Source organism: Misgurnus anguillicaudatus, chromosome 21, assembly GCF_027580225.2.
Source record: "Misgurnus anguillicaudatus chromosome 21, ASM2758022v2, whole genome shotgun sequence".
Lineage (NCBI taxonomy): Eukaryota > Metazoa > Chordata > Actinopteri > Cypriniformes > Cobitidae > Misgurnus > Misgurnus anguillicaudatus.
The window spans coordinates 31,696,932-31,715,689 of NC_073357.2; the positions used below are offsets into that span (position 1 = coordinate 31,696,932).

The following is an 18,758-nucleotide window of genomic DNA, read 5'->3' on the forward strand; positions in this document are numbered from 1 at the left end:
CATGCATTGTGTGCGTGTGTGTTATAAATCCTATATCTGCTAATCACAAATGTAGACCTTGTTTTTAATGCAATTGCAGTATGTTTCCACAATTTTTAATCCCTAAAAGTTTTTTCGTGAAAAAATGTCACAACAGTATAAAGACATATATTTAAACATTAATCCACACAATGATTACTCCCAATTGTTTATTTCTATCAGTCAGCGCTCACCATGACAGTACTAAGTAAATGTTGGCATAATCAATCTCTTTCTCCTTCTTATCATGAAATACAAGTTCTAATTTCCTGGAGGGATGGTTGTGTACACAAGAAAGAAATTTATATGATCACCAAACACAAACAACTGAGTGAGACTGACACAGTAAAATATAAGTAGATAATTAGTCTAAATAATGAGTATTGTGAGTAATCTTTGGAACAGCGCATTCTGACCTTATTCTTAACATCTGGCACTGTTTACTTGTGGATGCAAATCTTCGGTTACTTTATGGTTTTGCCAGGCATACATACAGTGGGCATGTTTCCGTAAGTGTTTCCAACAATTGAGCTGAATATGACTGATATTTATTGGATTACCATTGCATGCTTTACTGTAAAGGAGAATATTTTTGCCACTTTGGCAAGGCTGGACAAACCTTAAAAAAAAGACAAGAAACAACATACCATCAAATAACATACATACTCCTTGAATAACATAAACAATCCCGAGTGTAACATAGTTTAAATATTTCGGAGTCCTGTCTAAGCAGTCGGAAATCAATGAATACCGGTACTAAGGGACTAAATTAATACCCTATCTGCTACTTTCTTACAGGTCATCAGTCTTATGCAAAGATGTGACTGTGAGGCACGTGAGTCTATGTATTGTTTATGTACATCCACCTGTTGGGAGTAAAGCTAGATTGATCACATTTTGAAGAACCCCAACTCTCTCGCATACTTTTGCACATCATTATACACTTGGTGCTAAAAAGCACTAAAAGCTTGTAATCATAGGGGAACCATTTTTAGTAATATATAGCACCTGTAAAGAACCATACAGGGGTGATATAGCAAAAGATATGGTTCTATATAGCACAATAGGGTTCTACACAGGTACTAAAAAGGGGCTATATGGCACTAAAATGGTTCCCCTATGATTACGAGCCGGTGAACCACTTTAGTGCTATTTAGCAATGTTTGTTTTTAGAGCGTATTCATTACACACACCTGTACTCTGGCAATGTGACTCACATTCAGCCAGACACATTGACCGTGTCATGCCCAGATTGTAAAAGTTCCTGAATGTCAATTAATAAGTAATTGCCAGTCAGTTACTAAGGCACATTATTAACTCCCGCACTCTGCAGCTCTGGTGCTAAAAGCATGCAGTATACATTAATGCCAATTTATATTTTATGTTTATACCACGGACTGTTTATTCTTTATTTTGGATTATTTTTGAATAATCGTCAATTATTTATTACATATTTTATGATATTATTGCAAATTCTTCATCTATATTAAAAATCTGCTTTTATATCACTTCCATCTTTTTTTACCATTTCTATGTAAGCTGGAATCACGTGCAACGTTTAATATAATACTGTACTTTTCATCTATCATGTTAATTAATGAAAAAGTACATGCTATCCTGATACATTGTCTTTTCATAAAGCATTCAGGTAGGTATTTGGATGAAATGACCGGTATCACTGGTACCGTTTACTTCTTATATTAGCCATTTAAATTTAATGTAGTTACATTTACATTATATTTACATTCATTTATTTAACAGACACTTTTATCCAAATTAACATACAAATGAGAGAGCATTAAACATTTTGTCAGAGCCAACAGTTAGCATAATCTACCAAGCAAAGTAGGATCGTAATATATGAACAAATTTAAAACAACAAAGGCAGGTACTAGCCTATAAAAACATTTGTGCAGTAGTGTAATATAATTGTAGTTTTGTCTTATGTCTCAACTGTCTATACTAATATGTATTTACTGTAAAGCTGCTTTAACAATGCAAACTTGTTAAGAGAGCTTTAGAAATAACTGAATATACAACCTCTATAACAGTGAATCTGGGATGTCAACTATGTGTTGAAACAACCCAGCATTTATATATGAAGCATGAATGATTTGGAGTAGTGTGTGTGTGTAGGAGTAGGGAGAATTAGATTTTGATTATCTCCCAAAAATTAGATGACCCAACGGAAATTTCTCAAAATTACGGTTGCTATGCCCGTTGGTATAAAAGTCTGTATAGCCATAAAAGGCCACAGGGTTACAAATTATAAATATGCAATTATCCAGACCAGCATTATGCTCTTTAATGGCTGTTTATTCAGGATACCAAAGTTATAAAACATGAATTGAAGAACCATGATCTAACCTTTATACTTTAAAAAAGCATGATCACATAATAAACCAGCTGTTTTTTAAACTGAGAACGTTTAGCCTTTCGTCTTGTTGAGATGCACAACATGAAGACCGCAAGATTGTTACCTGAATGTCAGAGCTGTGTGCAGTTCACGCACGTTCTGCAGAGCTAGATAGCCTATACCACCAATGACAGTTACCACAGTGATGGCACAGACACAATCGCTGCCTCCAACTTTTAGTGCATAAGAGATAAAAATTGTCAAAATGCCAGCGCTATTGTGACATTTCCAAAGCTCTAGGTGCTTCCCCTATTTAGCACAAAATTACATTCTGTGAGTCATCATGATTACAGCCATGAGAATGATGACAGTAAATTAGATAACCAGACAGGTTATCCTAAAGAAATTAACCTGACATTTTAATCATTTTTCATTTCTGATTATGTATTTTGCCTAGCCCTTTTAAAAGCACACATTTTATAAATTTAAACTGAACTTGAGCCCCTTTTCTCTGACTTTTCACTATGCATTTATGTTATAAATAATTGAGTTTGACCATTCATACCCATTCATAGTGAAGCTAACACTTCACTTTGTAGCTTATCCTATTAATGCATTTCATCATGACGTGAACAGGCAATTATGCGTAAGAACATGCCGGTGCTCTATAATTGGGATCTTTCATGATAGACATTTGCAAAATCTCAGGCTGGAATATAAATTCATTCATTGGAGTAAATTATCAAAATCAGAGGACATGACAACTTCGCATCACCAAAGCTCTGTTTGATATGTGAGAGTATCTTAATGCATTCATTATTCTGCACAAGATCATATGTATGAAATGTTTCATTTTCATTTCATTGTGTTGTCTTGTCAATATTAAACATTTGCTTTGATTTGCCCTGCACATAACATTTGCCCAAAAGACAATGAAATAATGTTTTATATTTTTATAAAAAAAAATCAGATTTGAATATTAGATTTTTAATGAGGAAATGAACAGAAATTTTACATTCTGTCCATTTTTTATCATATTTATTCTATTTTTAATTATGGACTTTTTCATATTTTAATTCTTTAATCCTTTGGCCTGATGGTAGGAGCATGTGCCTTCATACAATGCAATTTTAGTATTCGTGCTCTAACATAAATCCGGCTTTTACTTCAATTTAAGAGGGCTAAAGAGATAAAAGATTTCATCAAAAATCTTTTTTTCGCTTCCTTTGAAACAATGAAAAGGTTGTGGAGTCAAATTTGGTCCCATATGGAAAACAAACTTTGCTTAAACAAATTACAGAAAAACAACATCTATCAATGGTTTTCCATATACCTCTTATATAGCAAGAGCTCTTATTGAAAGTCATTAGTCACCTCTGTATTTTGTTAGCAGATTAATCTGTCTTTAATTTGTTAGTTTGACAGCAGATGTTTATAGAAACCAATTCAGATAAATCTACTCCGAGTTTTAATAATTGTCTACTACATTATTTAAAGCACTACAATAGGTCTTTTCACAGATTGGTTACCTGCTTCTGACTTGCATTGCCTGTAAAATGTTTAGTCCTTTTACACATTGCACACTCAAGAGTAAGGGGTCAAGAGTTCAAACTGCAGTTTTGATTTGATAGATTTGATATCTTATAAGATCAGATCTTTATATAATTTTTATGAGACATGTCTTTCAGCATTTGAATCTGTCATACAGTTTATATAATATAATAGTTTCCACCTATACCCTCTCATATCCGGCTTAAGTCAGCTATATGAACACTTTTTACAGTAAGAACTATTAGATATTAGATACACTAACATAATATTCACCATGAAAAGTGTACTGTAGTCTGAACAATAAACACATCAAACTGAACTGACAGCATCCAATAGGTAATGGTATAGATTATACATAAAATGATTCATTTTTGATACACATAAAAAAAACTACAGTAAAAGTTGTACAATAAAAAGCTCATTCCTAATTTCAAGAAATGTATAATTTTTAAAAATTATTTATTTCTAGACAGCCAACAGCACTTTCTTTAGAGACACAGAAGATAAAAGGTTGGTTTGGTTGCGCTATTATTGTCCTATACACCGTAAAAACAATGCAGCATGTCAATTCAAACCTACTATTTTAAGTTTTGACCTGTGATAAGTTGACATACCTTATAAAAACAAGTTGAAATTGTTTAACTTAATTTGTTAAGTTAAAGTAATATATATTGATATGACAAAATTGCTGCATTTTTTTACATTGTACACATTGCAGACTCACAGATCAGGTTTTTAGGGGCTTATAAAATAGATCTTGAAAAAGACCAATGCACAACACAATATGAGATTATTTCTATGGATGTATATAATTTGATTTAATTGTCACACATATCAAAAAAAAAAAATTCTGACAAAACACCAAGTCACATCTGAGTGACCTTAGCTGCGCCTTCAGTAGACATCCCTGTATTTATTTCCTTGAGTTTTTAAAACTTTCAACATCTGTGCTTTAGGTGGAGGTCTGAGGATTTGGCTTGCGGGATAGTTTGGGGCTCTTTGAGGTCTTGCGCTGTGTCTGGGGACTGGTGGAGCCTCTGAATCTAGAAGTTTCTAGGACTTTAGGAGGTTTAAGTTTCAGGAGACCACAAAAGTAATTACACTGATGCTGAGACTGGAACTGCTCAAAAACTTTTGGATTAGGCTCACAGGGGAACCCTTGATATCTGCATCAGAATAAAACACCAATGATATTTTTGTAAAGTATTGTATTTTAATAATTCACATATTTCTAGTTTTCATAAAGTATGAGGGTATTGGATGCAGTATCACACCATTGTGATGCTATATTACTGGTGTTTACAACTACCTATTATAATATTAACAGGTACCTACCCCTTTGACTTGGTCACTACTCCAATGTTTGTTAATATTGTATCAACTCCTGCAACAAGAGTCATCACATCATCAGTTAGTTCATTAATTAAATAATATAATATTTTTTCTTGAACATACCCTCAAGTCTGGAGAATAGCACATTGCCATTTGTCCACTGGTGTATCCAGTGTTGAAGAGAGGAACACTTTTGTGCCACATCTGATCTGTTGTTAAATACCAGTGACCCACTGTGGTCCAATCCACAGTACCGCAAATAGACACCCTTAAGCTCCGCCTCCACAGTCGCATATGGAACACTGCTTGCTGGCCGATACATAAAGTATAAAGGGATTATCCTGAAAAAATACATACAGTCACAAACGTACCTGTCACCTTGTGGTATCAACTGGGATGCTGGATTGCTTTAATATGGATTACTAAATTTATAATAAAACATACGGTGTTATATCATCTGCTTTGGACACCGTAGTGTACACTCTGACACTGTGTAGTAGAAAAAAATACACTCACTCCAATGTTGAACCAAAGCTTTCTATTTCTCTTGTCTCTGCTGCAAAGATCTTAAAGTACTCTCGTGCCATGTTCTGAATTCTGCAGTCCTATACATCGTTGAAATACATGCATTTGTCTTGTAAACAATACAATTATAATATTACAAATATGTCTGATATTATAATGATTTTGTGAGATCAACCATGTGTAACGACTAACACGAAATTATCTTGATTTTTAATTATTCGTCACATTTCATCTGTCACCTGTTTGGTCATTTGAAGATTCTTTTCAGCCAAAACAGTCTCCTCTCTGCTTTCATATGCAATAGGGCTTCGCACTTTCATTAAACATGAGCTGCCTGATTCAAACACTGGATCTAATCCATAGATCACCCTCATCCGTCTGGTTTTATGCTCGCATCCCGTTCCGACCTGAGCATCCTCTGTTGTGACACGCCCATAGAAATTTTTGCCCCAACAGCCTGCATCAGCAAGACCTTTACTAAAGATCAGAGGAGTCATCTCAATCTCCTCCCCAACTACCATACATGACGCACAGAGAGAGAGGGAGAGAGAGAGAGAGAGAGAGAGAGAGAGAGAGAGAGAGAGAGAGAGAGAGAGAATAAAATAGATAATAACAGTTATTTTTAGGAACTCTGGGGTAAAAATAAAAAACTGTGACCAAATACAGCTTTTATTTTTTCTACCTTCCTGGAGTTCCTGGCATAGGACCATATTGGGAAGAACTGTCAATAAATAAAAACAGAAAGGAAGAAAATAAGAAATTAGAAAACATACATACATACATACATACATACATACATATATACATACATACATGCATGCATGCACTCTCAGAATAAAGGTTTAAGAAGGTACAAAAGTTGTCACTGAGTCCCTACCTTTTAAACAGAATACACTTTTGTTCCTAAAAGGTGCATATTGGTACCTCAAAGGTACACATTGGTACCTTAGAGGTACATACTGGTTCCTCAAAGGTACATATCTGTACCAAACTGCTACATATTAGGAGCTTTTTAAAAGGGTACTGTCCCGGTGGCAACTTTGTACTTTTTTCTGAGAGTGTACATAAATACATAAATTCTTACATACAGTATGCATACTAATATTTAATCCACTGTATTTTGTGTAATGACTACCTTCTGTGCCAAGAAGGTACTCTGTGGAATCTTGGCCGTACTCATTAGTGATGCTACATCTGTAAACCCCACAATCCTTTTTGGACATCTGCACAATGGCCAGGCACACCTGAGTTTCCACTCCCGCACTAAAACAGAAAACACAGCATTGAACCAGCAGCATTAGCACATTTATAATAATATTCAAAACTGTACCCAAAAAATGACAGCACAAACCCAACTATTTATTCCTACCTCTAAAATAACGATAATCACGTCACAACCACTAGGGGTCAGTAACATTCCAGGAGTGCTTACCTCCTATTTATTACAGCAATCTCCACGTCGTCCTTGTACCACTTTATTGTTGAGTCACTTACTACGTTGAAAAATTGACACCAGAGTTTCAGATGCCCAGAGTTGTCAAATACTTCTGGACGGATTTTACGAATAACTTGGGGAACTAAGAGACAGAGAGAGAGAGAGAGAGAGAGAGAGCGCACGCGCAAGAGGGTAAGACTCAAAGCTTATGAACACGATTGTCCAATCTTAAATCAGATAATAAATTTCAGAAACCCTATAACGTTAATAAATCATGATTATAGTTTTTAAAATATACATTTTATGTATAGGCTACTGTAAATACAGGTAGAAATACAAATATATTTTTGTGTAAATTATTTCGATACGTATCACGATACATGGGTATCCTGATGTGTTAACGATACATTTTCTCAATACGCTGCATGCTGCGATACATTGCAATACTTTTTTTTTATAAAAAACGTAAAACCCCTGCAGCTTTCAAATCTTTTTTTAACATTTTTTGTTAAATTGTTTTTAAGTTTTCTGCCATTTTCTCACTCCCTCTAACTTCTGAAACATTAGCCGAATGGCCACCACGATATTTAGCTGTATCAATATTTTTGCACAGCCCTAAAAATAGCATATCATAAAATGTATAATTATGTTTTTAACTTGATAACCTGCGCGAGGACGTGGATGTACTGAAGAGCTATTTATTTACATAATTTAAATTACTGTTAGTTTAAATGTACTTACATTAAACAACTATACATCATTAAAAAGTGTTTTGATTTCAGATTTAGTTTTTGACCTTTATTTTAATCTGGGAATCCTAGTAACAGTAATTTCTTCATTTTTGTCAGGCGTTATGAAAATGAAAAACGGTACATACCTTTAATTTGAAATATAACCCTCAGCCGCACTCATTGATAAAAATACTCCTCCGTGATCGTCATGAAAGCACTCGATAAAACAACATCCATCGGGGCTTTTAATTCAAAGTATGCATATTTGGAGAAATATTACTTAAATTTTATATGTTTACTTCAAATTTCTGCAGTGGGGGTAATATTTCACCCATTTTTATTCCAAAAATGGCGATATGAGCAAGTTTGAGTCTGCAGTCATTCTCACTCAGTTTGTTTCATTCATACGTGAAGCCGGAGGGCGCTAAAGTCAGAAAGTCTCATATGAAAACTTTCATAAAGCAAGACGTCAGAGCTCAGCTCAGCTGTCAGTCAGACGTGAACTTGAACAGTGACCTGCAACGAGCGATCGCTGTTTTTATAATAACATGCAAATAAAGATGTTTTGATGTTTTAAAACCATGGAGACAATAAACACGATTAAGATTATATATGGTTTGTCTGTATTGTTAACGCTATGTCTGTTATTTTCATAACAGTACTGTATATTATAATGCTATGCTAAGCTAACAGCATAAATAACATAAAATTGTTTATTTTCGGTCTTATTTTATGATCCAAAGCCACATCAGATCACTCATGATTTGTTTAAGCACTCGACTTTTGATGTTATAATGTGAGTTTTATTATAAATGCTTTTATTTGTAGTGTTTTGATGGTATGCTAAGCTAACGTACTAGCTGTTCTGTAAACATCTGCTGTCTGGAGATATGAGATATATGTTTCTAGGAATAATTTTGACTGGTAAAGCTTCTTTAAGGTAAGTTTCTTTTTGTAAGAAAGGACTTTAATAAAAAGAAAGTGAATTGAGACAAAAGGAGGAAATAAAACACTAAATAGAAATTATGAGCAATTATTATTAATAATAATAATAATAAAATACACATTTAGACAGCCATATCCAGGATTAAAAGTTGTTAATGACTCATCCGGATGCTTATTTAATGAGTCTGTTTAAAACACGGAGCAATAGGACAATAAACTGAAAGGATGTTGTGAGATATAAATAAACAAACATTAGCTTAGCATTTTTGCTGTTTTCTCTAAATATAAATTTACATGACATGGGTCTAAAAAACATTTCATAAAATACAGAGTTTTAGAGGTATCATCTTCAGATTTAAAACAGAACATGGTCAGACCTGTGGCTTTAACTGCAGAGCATTTCTAGATTGCTCCAAGGCCAATTTCATTTAGATTTTCATAACAATATTTCATACATGTTTGGTGGAGTTTATAAAAAAGAATAATTTAAGCTCTCTATAACAACTTTTTTTCATTATGAAAGTAACTAATGTTCACCTCTTAATAAACTTCCAAGTGTCTGCTTTCAAATGAGACCAAACTTATGCTTTTAGTGCAAAGACTTTATAAACTGTATCTATTTTAGTTTGGCTATGACAGTTTTTGTGGGGGGGTTCGGAAAATGGAATGAGGGCTAACAGGTTTTAACTGAATATTTTAAGATTTTGGTTTAACCTTGGTCACAGTTTGGGAAGCACTGGTTTACACTCTCAATTATGACTGCTGCACTTGTATATTATTGATATTGTTACCTTTAAACTGGTTTTCTTTGTCTCTATCTGATGATTTTGTCTTAATGCTCTCGTTTTCTTTTGGCTTGGAGAGGTCAGCTGTGACACCCTTCCGAGTGAGACCAGGAGAGTGTTTCTCTGAAAATGTCTTGTGTGATGAATTATTTACTGACTGTATTTGAGATGCAGATTGTGACAGTTTATCCTCCTGTTGTGCATGTTTATTTGCATTTTTAATACATGCGGCCATTCCCACATTGCTCTTTTCTGTTTCCGTAAGCTCACTGTGTGTCGCAGTCGAGGTGAAGATCTGATCATCTGTAGTCTTTAGTTGAACTGTTACATCTGAAGCTGGACTAAGCGGAGAAACAGTATTTAAATTGTTTTTTCTTTGAAGCAAAGCAGACTCCTCCATACCAGGTTTGATCACTTCAGAATTCACTTGCCCAGACTCTCCATTTGGTGTAGCATTTACCGTGGCACAAGTCGAGTTTTGATTTGACGTCTCCAAGTCCAGCGCAGCAGTCTTCAATTGCTTAATGAAAGAATTAGGTTCAGCTTTCTGATTAAGATCCGGCTTTGCCACCACTGTTGGGGATTTGGTGTCCAAATCTGACTCATTTGTCTTATTGCTTTTCGCAGCATTGCAAAGTGGCTTCCTGATTGGTCCAGTGATGTCTAAAGCAACGTTTTCAGAGGAATGCTGACTTTCGAGTTCTTGAAAGTTTTCTTGAACTAATGGTTGCTGATCATGCTGGTTGACTATAGAGGGTTGTGAGGACAGGGAAAGATCAACGTGCGCATCAGGCAGTCCTTCAGATTTCAGGGTGGCTGCAGTTTTGTTCACAGTGTCTGATGTTTGAATTATTTGAGTGACAGTGTTGCTGTTTGACACATTTGTTTCAGCGCAGAATTTAACTGTTTCTGATTCATTACTAGGAATTATGCATACCACGTTTTCTGTATTTGAAGATGTGCCGTCCACATCTGTAATATAAATGGTAGGAATGGTAAATTTTGGGGGTAAGGTTTTCGAATTTTGTGAAAGGAATGTAGAGGGGTCAAAATGAGCTGCTTCAGGATCACTGTCATTATTTTTATCTCCAGAAGCAATTTTTGAAGTATTAGAAGTGGAAGAGTGTTGATTGTTATCTTTCGAAGTGTTACTTTCTCTCTTGTGATTCATTGCTTTAGGTACTTTCGATGTGATTGAATTAGATGGCTCTTGTTCCTGTATGTCCATTTTAGAAACATTGTCATCAGAGTCTTTTTGTATCTCTGTGGCCTTTGTATGTTTTATTGGAGTTTTATCAGTTGAGGAGTCACTTATGGTCTGTGATTTCACCACATCTGGATCTGAGACGCTTGCAAGGTTGTGAACTTGCACAAATTCTGTTACTAGAGATACAGGTTGCTTTGTGTTTGTGGTAGACTTTTCTTTAAAATTCTTTAGCATTACACTTATTCCCCTCTCATTTACCTTCGTATCATTTAGAGATGTGGCCACAGATTTTATTTCGCCCTTCGGTTTTTCAAATACTCTTTTGATCGTTCGCTTTCCATCTTTGGTTTGATCCTTCTCACACATCTTAGTTGGCATGTCTTCTCGCAATGATGAACTCTTAGCTGTTGTAACTTGGCCATTTTGAATCGTGTGTGGATCATGACCCAAGGATTTTTTTTCACCAGTCTGAGCACTTTCGAGATCTGGCTTATGATGCCCAGTGACAGAGGGTGTACCTTTGAATGTTAATGCTGTGGACTGATCACCTGCTTTTTCATTTTGTCCTTGGGATGCAAGCGGGTGGGAAATGAGTTTAGAATGTTTATCTGTAACACAGGAAGTGACCTCAGATGTCAGTGGGGGTTGCTGGTTTAACTCCTTGGCCACCTCTCTCTCTGAAGAAGGAATGTTTCCACAAATTGCTGGCTCTTTGGGTTCAGTGTGAGTATCACCACCAGCCTGAAATCACATTATTGTGTTTTACACATTTTTTACACATTTACAGTATACACAGTTCAGTATGTGCTTACACTGCAAAAAATTACTTTGTAACTTAGTATTTTTGTCTTGTTTTCAGTAGAAATATCAAAAAATTCTTAAATAAAGATATATGTTCTTGATGAGCAAAATTATCTAAGCAAATTAAACAATTTAAGTGAATTTGACAAGACAAGGACCCTCCATGCCTAAAAACTATTTTGCCGTTACACAAATCTCATAGACGCAATCAGCAGGTAGTACCCACTGCATGCTTACTTCTATTATATTATATAATTTACTGCAGTAAACTGTATAGTAAAATTCTTAGATACTTAAAATATACTATAGTAGGGTTCAAAAACAGTATACAGAATACTGTATCACCCTATAGTAATTATGATTTTTGTATTGATACATGAAGAGTTTCGTTGCAAAACGAGATAACTCCTTTTTTTAATTGTTCAGAAATCTCGTTTTCTGGTTGTGCATTTCAATTAACATCAATTCAACTGCAGTTGGTTTGTTTTGATTTAAACCTTTATAACTTAAAACATACAGCTATAGCACCATAAAACAAAATAATAACATGATAACATAATAATAATCATGTTTTGACAAAAATGTAAAAAAATTGATTTATCTCGTTTTGCAACGAAACTCTTCACATACAGTACTGTATTTCTGTTGCACTACAGTTGTTGCACTAGCAACATTGCTTAATATGTTGCACTTAACAAAAACTACACTACTTCTACACTTAAATATATACATTTTCATTTTGTCAAATTGCATTGCTATGAAATTTTTTACACCAGTGGGGCCCATTTTCAAGGTCTCGCCTAGGGCCTCATAACCCCATGTGCTTGAATTAAGTGTTTAAGAAAAATGATTAAAAAAAAAAAAAAGATTTTTCCTCACCCCATTGGCAGATATTTTTGCTTGTTTTAAGCACAAATTCACTTAAATTGTATATTTTTGTCTAAAAACTAGACTTATTTTTTAGGTCTTAATTTAAGAATTTTTAGATATTTCTACAAGTCATTTTTTGCAGTGTATAATTACATGTATGAAACAAAATATAACTGAATGTTATTGTTATTGAATGTTAATAATTAATAACAAACATTACAGTAAAATCTACTGCTTATTGCTTCTAAATAAAAATACAAGATGACTGTACGTTTTTTCCGTAGGTTTAACATGATTTTCCTACAGTAAATGTATTAGGGTTGCAAAATGATTAATCGTGACCAATCATTTGCAGAACAAAAGTTTTTGTTTAACCACACATGCATGTATTATTTTAAGAAAAAAAAAACTATTTATATATTAAGTATTTTTAATTATATATAATATAAATTATATATAATATAAATTATATATAAATAAAAAAAATATATACACATGTAAATATCTCTTAAATATCTACTTGCATCTGTGTATGTATTTATACATACATTATTATACACACACATTTATGATGTAAACAAAAACTTTTATTCTGCAAACAATTAGTCACAATTAATCATTTTGCAGCCCTAAAGGGTATACTTGTTTATTGTTTCTTATACATTGTAAAAAAAATTTAGCTGCCTCAAAATTTTAAGTTGAATCAAATTGGCTGTTTTAACTAATTGTTTTAAGGTGTGACTACACTTGAACTTATCAAATTAAGTTAAGCAAATTCAGTTATTTTATAAGTTACAGCAACTTTTTAAAACAAGTTGAAGTTGCTTAGCTTAAGAAGTTGAAGTGTGAACAAAATTAAAGACTCGTGTACTTGCTCACCATATAACTGAACCAGATCAGTATACTTGTTCTGTTGTGCCGTGCTAATGCCAAAACCCTAACCACTGAAAACCTATAGGAAGATTTTACTTCTTAGCACCTGTCTCGTTAATTTTCAATCATCAGAGCTTTGTATTAGCTAAATTAGCACTCGATTATAACTAATTTAGGTAGGATAAGAGAAAAAGTAAGAGGAGACAAGATGACTGAGTTGACTCCAACTATTAGGCAGAATTGAAAGAACCTGTCGTCAGATTTTAACCATAATGATTTGATTATACGTTAGTGTGCCAAGCACCTGTCTTCAGTTGATAGGATCTATCTTTGCTTCTTGTTTATCATCTATTGCCTTGGGGAAGAAGTTGGACTGGCCATATTTAGAGAGTACTCTCATAAAGAAAGCGTTATGAGATCAGAGTTGGATATTAAAAGGAGAGCAGCTGGGCAGAACGTATCTGTCAAACTAACTCTTACAGCTCTTACGCTGTCGTTTTTTGAAACCACGTTATTTGGGACAGCAAACAAATCTAATGGAGCTTGTTTCCCAGAAGTTAAGGTGTGCGTAATGGGATCATTATCATTGTCTGTCACCCTGCTTGTGTGTAATTTAACCACATCTTCAAAGTCATGCTTGCGTCTCTATTTTTAGTTTGTGAATGTGAGCAAGTGGGGGTTTCTGATCCCACTACCTTTGGAAACATTACACCCGTATGAGCTCACGGACAGATCATGAGGAAACACTCACCGAAGCCCTATGAGAGGGTGCAGACACATTCCTGTCCGCTGTATCCGCGCTGACGTCACCCCCGCCGCAAGAATGAGGCAGGATTCTCACACATGTATCTGCTACTGGTTTAGTCTTGTTGTCATCGAAATCCATGACCTTGTTGTCTGGGGAGCTTGGATTACAGTTTTCCGCTGTCTGGTTTAGAACATGTATAGTATTTTGAGCTTCATGTTGGGAATGTGCTTTTATAAGAGGTCTTCTTTCAATACGTTTCTGTTTGTCAGATGATCCATGTTGCTTTGTGTCTTGAGTGGCCATGGCTACCTTTACCAACGGGCGTCTCTGGGTTGAAATGGGCTTTTGAGCCACCTGTGTTTTCTTTATTTCTGTGGCATTTTTACTCGCTTTAACTGATAGCTTTTCAATCTGTTTCGTGTCCACTTTGTTCTGGATGACGGTGTTTTGTACCTCCATCTTCTCAACGGGAGTCCCCTTCTCATTCCTTACCTTCATTTCTATTCCTTTTTCTCTTTCTGTCTGCTTGTTTCTTTCTGATGTGGCTGTTGAGATTTTGATCTTCTTTTTGGCATAATGATCCTTAGCTGTCTCTTTGGCTGAGGCATTAGGCACAGTATCGTGAATATATGTAAGCTCCTGGTTGGCTTTGTCTCTGTCCGTAGTTATTTCAGAGTCAGAGTGGTAGTGAACAGGTGCTTGAACAGGAGAACGTAGTCTTTCTTCTGCCGGAGATGTTTGACTGAGAGCGTTCAGCTCTTCTTTCTCCTCCGAAGAGATGGCGGTCCCAAAGCTCAGGGTTTTTTCCATTGGGGACCTGCGTTTCCTTTGGGTTCTCTCAGGACTGCTCCTAAGGACCTCTGGAACGTTCTCATTGTCTTTTTGTCGTGGCTCATCCTGCTCACGACAACGGTTCTTGTTCTTCTGCTTAAGCTTCGCAAAGTAATTTTGATGGATCTTGTACTCACTCATGGTTCCCACCTCCAGCACCCCCGAACAAGACACAATGCCTCGAATGTTTCGTGCCGACGCTTGGTAGATTGCGGCATCCTCCAGAGTGCAGCTAAGACAGGAATATCAAAATATTATTAATCTTAACCAAAAGTCATTTAAAATCTATCCTGGACAAGCAACATACTCATAAATAAGGAGCGTGTGAGTCTTTCCATCGCGTAAAACTTGATATTTTGGAAGACCGCAGTATCTGTCCAGCTGTACGTCATCTTTGTACCATGTCACTTCAGGGGCAGGGTGACCTACACGTGTTGATGGAAAATGAAATCGGGAAACTATGGACAACCCCTGAAATGTTTCATGTATCTAAATGCACTCGTTCAAATAAAAACATGTTATGTTAGATACCTGAGACCACACAGAGGAACTTGACATTAGTTGCTTCAGACACAGCTTTAGATTTCAAGGTGGTGTCAAATGTTGGCTGTGTTTCCTCAGTTAATTGGGCCATCACACTGCAGAAAGTGCTCCTGAACATGGAGATAAACATGATTATTGATCTCAGGTTAAATTGGTGTGATTAAATAAACTTCATCACCAACATCAGTACTCTCAACAGTTATTGTATTAAATTAGATTATTTGTGGATAATTGTAGTTAATTCATTACTTCACCCTTATAGTTATAACATTATTACTGCACCACTGTTTTCCATAAGCAAAGTTTTATATGACTCAACGACTCATATAAATCACATCTGTGAAGAAATGTCATTGTGTGTTTGTTTAGGCTTTGTTTAGTTCCTTAGGTGTTTCTGCTGTAATGTTTCTCAGAAAATAAATATTAATATGTCTGTTTGTTCGGGGCTGCAGGACATTAGTTCTGGTTACGAAATCTGTTTACCTGTATGGCTTGAATTGAGATAATCTATGGCCAGCGTAGCTAAGCAGAGATGAAGCAAACAAGGAATCCATTATTGAATGATTGTTGTGTTTTGGGGAGATTATAAGTTGCTGCAACAAGGCCACTGTGAATACTTATAGACATTTATAGACAGTGGTAGCACATAAAATTTATTTATAACAGTGTGACCTTCACACAAGGTCTTTAAGAGCCAAACAGACCACAAGGTTTCTGAACTGCAGTCAGTGATGTAATAGAGAAGTGAGGCAACTGAATCTTGCATTACTGCGGTCTTTCTGGGGTTAAAAACTTGTTTATGCATTGAAAAAATAAAGTCGCTTGGCTACGGTGATTTTGATTTGATATACCATGTTATTTTGATACTGCAATTAAACTTACATTTTATTTAATGACAAGGACAATAAAAAATACTCAATTATAAGTGTTCCAAACATTAACATAAAAAAATCAACCCATTCTCACCAAAAAGCGTACAAATGACACCCAGTGTGATTATCGTGCAATAGATACGCCAAATTACGCTTTTGCGTGCATATGATACGCCAGTCCTTCCCATTCATGTATATGGTGAATCGTTTCGTGTCATTTTATTTATTGTTTTCTCATTTGTTTTCTGTTTTTTTTACCATTGTCTATTGGGTTTAGGGTTAGAACAACTTTTTGTTATATTAAAAATGACATCCTAACCCAAACCCCATCTCTAACCCCAACTCCAAGCGACCAAGGCTTAAATATAGACGGTTTCAGCAGTAACTCTTTCACCGCCAGCGTTTTTTTTAAAAGTTGCCAGCCAGCGCCAGCGTTTTTCATGATTTTCACAAAAGTTTAATGCCTTCCAGAAAATGTTCTTCTTCAAATATATAAACATACAATATACCAAATGAAAGAACAGACCCTCTGCTTTCAAACAAAAAAAGTTTCATCCTACCTTCAGTAGTTCTTTTGTAATCAGCTTTTGAATATGGGTAGGTTTCTGCAAAAACACCACATTTTGAGCAAAAAGCAGAGATAATTCCATTTTTGTGACGGACTTTTCATAGAGATCCCATTCAGAGCCATCTTTAAAACAGACACGGAAATGCAGCTGCTTGCCATAGGGCAATACTTCCGGTTTTAAAAAGTTGTGGGAAGGTATTGCGGAAAGACGGAAATACTCGTCATTGGCGGGGAAGCGTTTTCTCTTGATTGACGAGATATCTCGTCAATGGCGGGGAAAGAGGTAACAACATAAACAAGCGGCTGTCGCGATCCGCACGTAACTTCCGGTAAACTCCGCTAAGAATAAATACCAACAAAGTTCTTTAAACGTAGTTTATTTATATAACAAGCACAAAAAACAACACATAGATTACCTAGGAAACCAAAACATTTGTTATTTTCGACGAGGCATTTGTTCAAGAGATCAGTTTAGCAACTAGTCAGACCATTAAAAAAACTAAACAGGAAGTAGGGTTCGGATCCAGACGTGTATCACGTGCGTCCGATGAAACCGTCTATAGACAAAAACATGGAGAAACCTGTATATTAAATAACCTGCTTAAACAAATCTGAAATCTAACCCTAAACCCAAGCGAAAATGGGAAAACAATAAATAAAACGACACGAAACGATTCGCCATATAAGTGAATGGGAAGGACTGGCGTATCATGCACGCAAAAGCGGAATTTGGCGTATCTATTGCACGATAATCACACTGCGTATTTGTACGCATCTTGGTGAGAATGGGTAGAATGGTTTTTTTTAATAGATTACACCTTTATAAGTGGATTGCAGAATGAAAACCTTTAGGAACCTCTGATTTAGCATATGCTTTGGTCAAATAAAGCAAACATTATAGGGCAGCCATTGGGACAACACCCCTGAATTGACCTATAGGGAATAAAAAGCATTGCACAGGGCCACACTGTTGACAGCTCATGGATGACATCACTTTCTTCTGGGATCAAACCAGCAACCTTTCTTTCAATACACTATAGCTAAAACCACAATACCAAATGGATCTTCTTCGTTAGTAGAGAGCATGAAATGTATTCCTACTTTTAAAAGCTACGCAATCTTCATCAGAAGAAAAGCGCTAAGTCTGAATGATGTAAATATATGTCAGGAATCAGAAAGATGTACCTGCTTTCAGGTCGGACACTGTTTAGGTAGCTCCTACATCCACCCCTGTTATTCTGAGAGGTGATATCATTGCCACCGTAATACTTTCCATCAGTCGACATTGAACGATTCATGAGCCTTCTTGACCCCATGTTCTCAATCTGCATATGTCCACTCAAAGCAGCTCAACTGGAACAAAACTGACAGGAGTCAGCTGATTGGATCCAACATAATCGTATAACCTGTTAACGTGAAACAGCAAAATGTAATCGATTGTCCAAACTTTGCTCGTCTTCCATCATTACAGCATCTCAGCAGCAGATCCCCCTCTCCTTAGACCCTCAGGTTCAGACGTTCTGGACTTGTGAGACTCAGTGTTTCTTTCTGTGCTGTTAAGGCTCCTGGGGTGGTACACCAGGACGTAAGACTCTACTGTTTCCAATCAGTCTGCAGCTTGCGTGGCCATGAAGTCTAATTATAGTAGGACCACAAATAGGCACACAATCACATCACATTTTACAAAACCTACCCACAGAGTGTTTTTACTTAAACATGATATTTATGACGTCCTGTGTTTTTCAAAATTAGTACACGTGAGGCGCA

The 18,758-nt window shown here is 35.7% G+C and overlaps 1 protein-coding gene across 2 annotated transcripts; it reads right to left on the bottom strand.

The window, feature by feature from the left end:
- Positions 1-4,818: 4,818 nt before the first annotated feature.
- Positions 4,819-18,453, bottom strand: alpk3b (alpha-kinase 3b). 2 transcript variants are annotated; one of them, XM_055202944.2, is made up of 14 exons: positions 18,177-18,453; positions 16,035-16,073; positions 15,540-15,661; positions 15,316-15,433; positions 14,181-15,240; positions 9,685-11,626; positions 7,215-7,359; positions 6,918-7,045; positions 6,465-6,503; positions 6,022-6,296; positions 5,774-5,862; positions 5,381-5,598; positions 5,261-5,309; positions 4,819-5,091 (listed from the first exon to the last, which is right to left on the bottom strand). In XM_055202944.2, the coding sequence occupies exons 1-14, from the start codon at positions 18,320-18,322 to the stop codon at positions 4,878-4,880; spliced, it is 4,584 nt and encodes a 1,527-aa protein (XP_055058919.2). In that variant the 5' UTR covers positions 18,323-18,453; the 3' UTR covers positions 4,819-4,877. The 2 variants fall into 2 exon arrangements, with proteins under 2 accessions (XP_055058919.2, XP_055058928.2); XM_055202953.2 differs by lacking the exon at positions 16,035-16,073.
- Between the last annotated feature and the right edge of the window lie 305 nt (positions 18,454-18,758).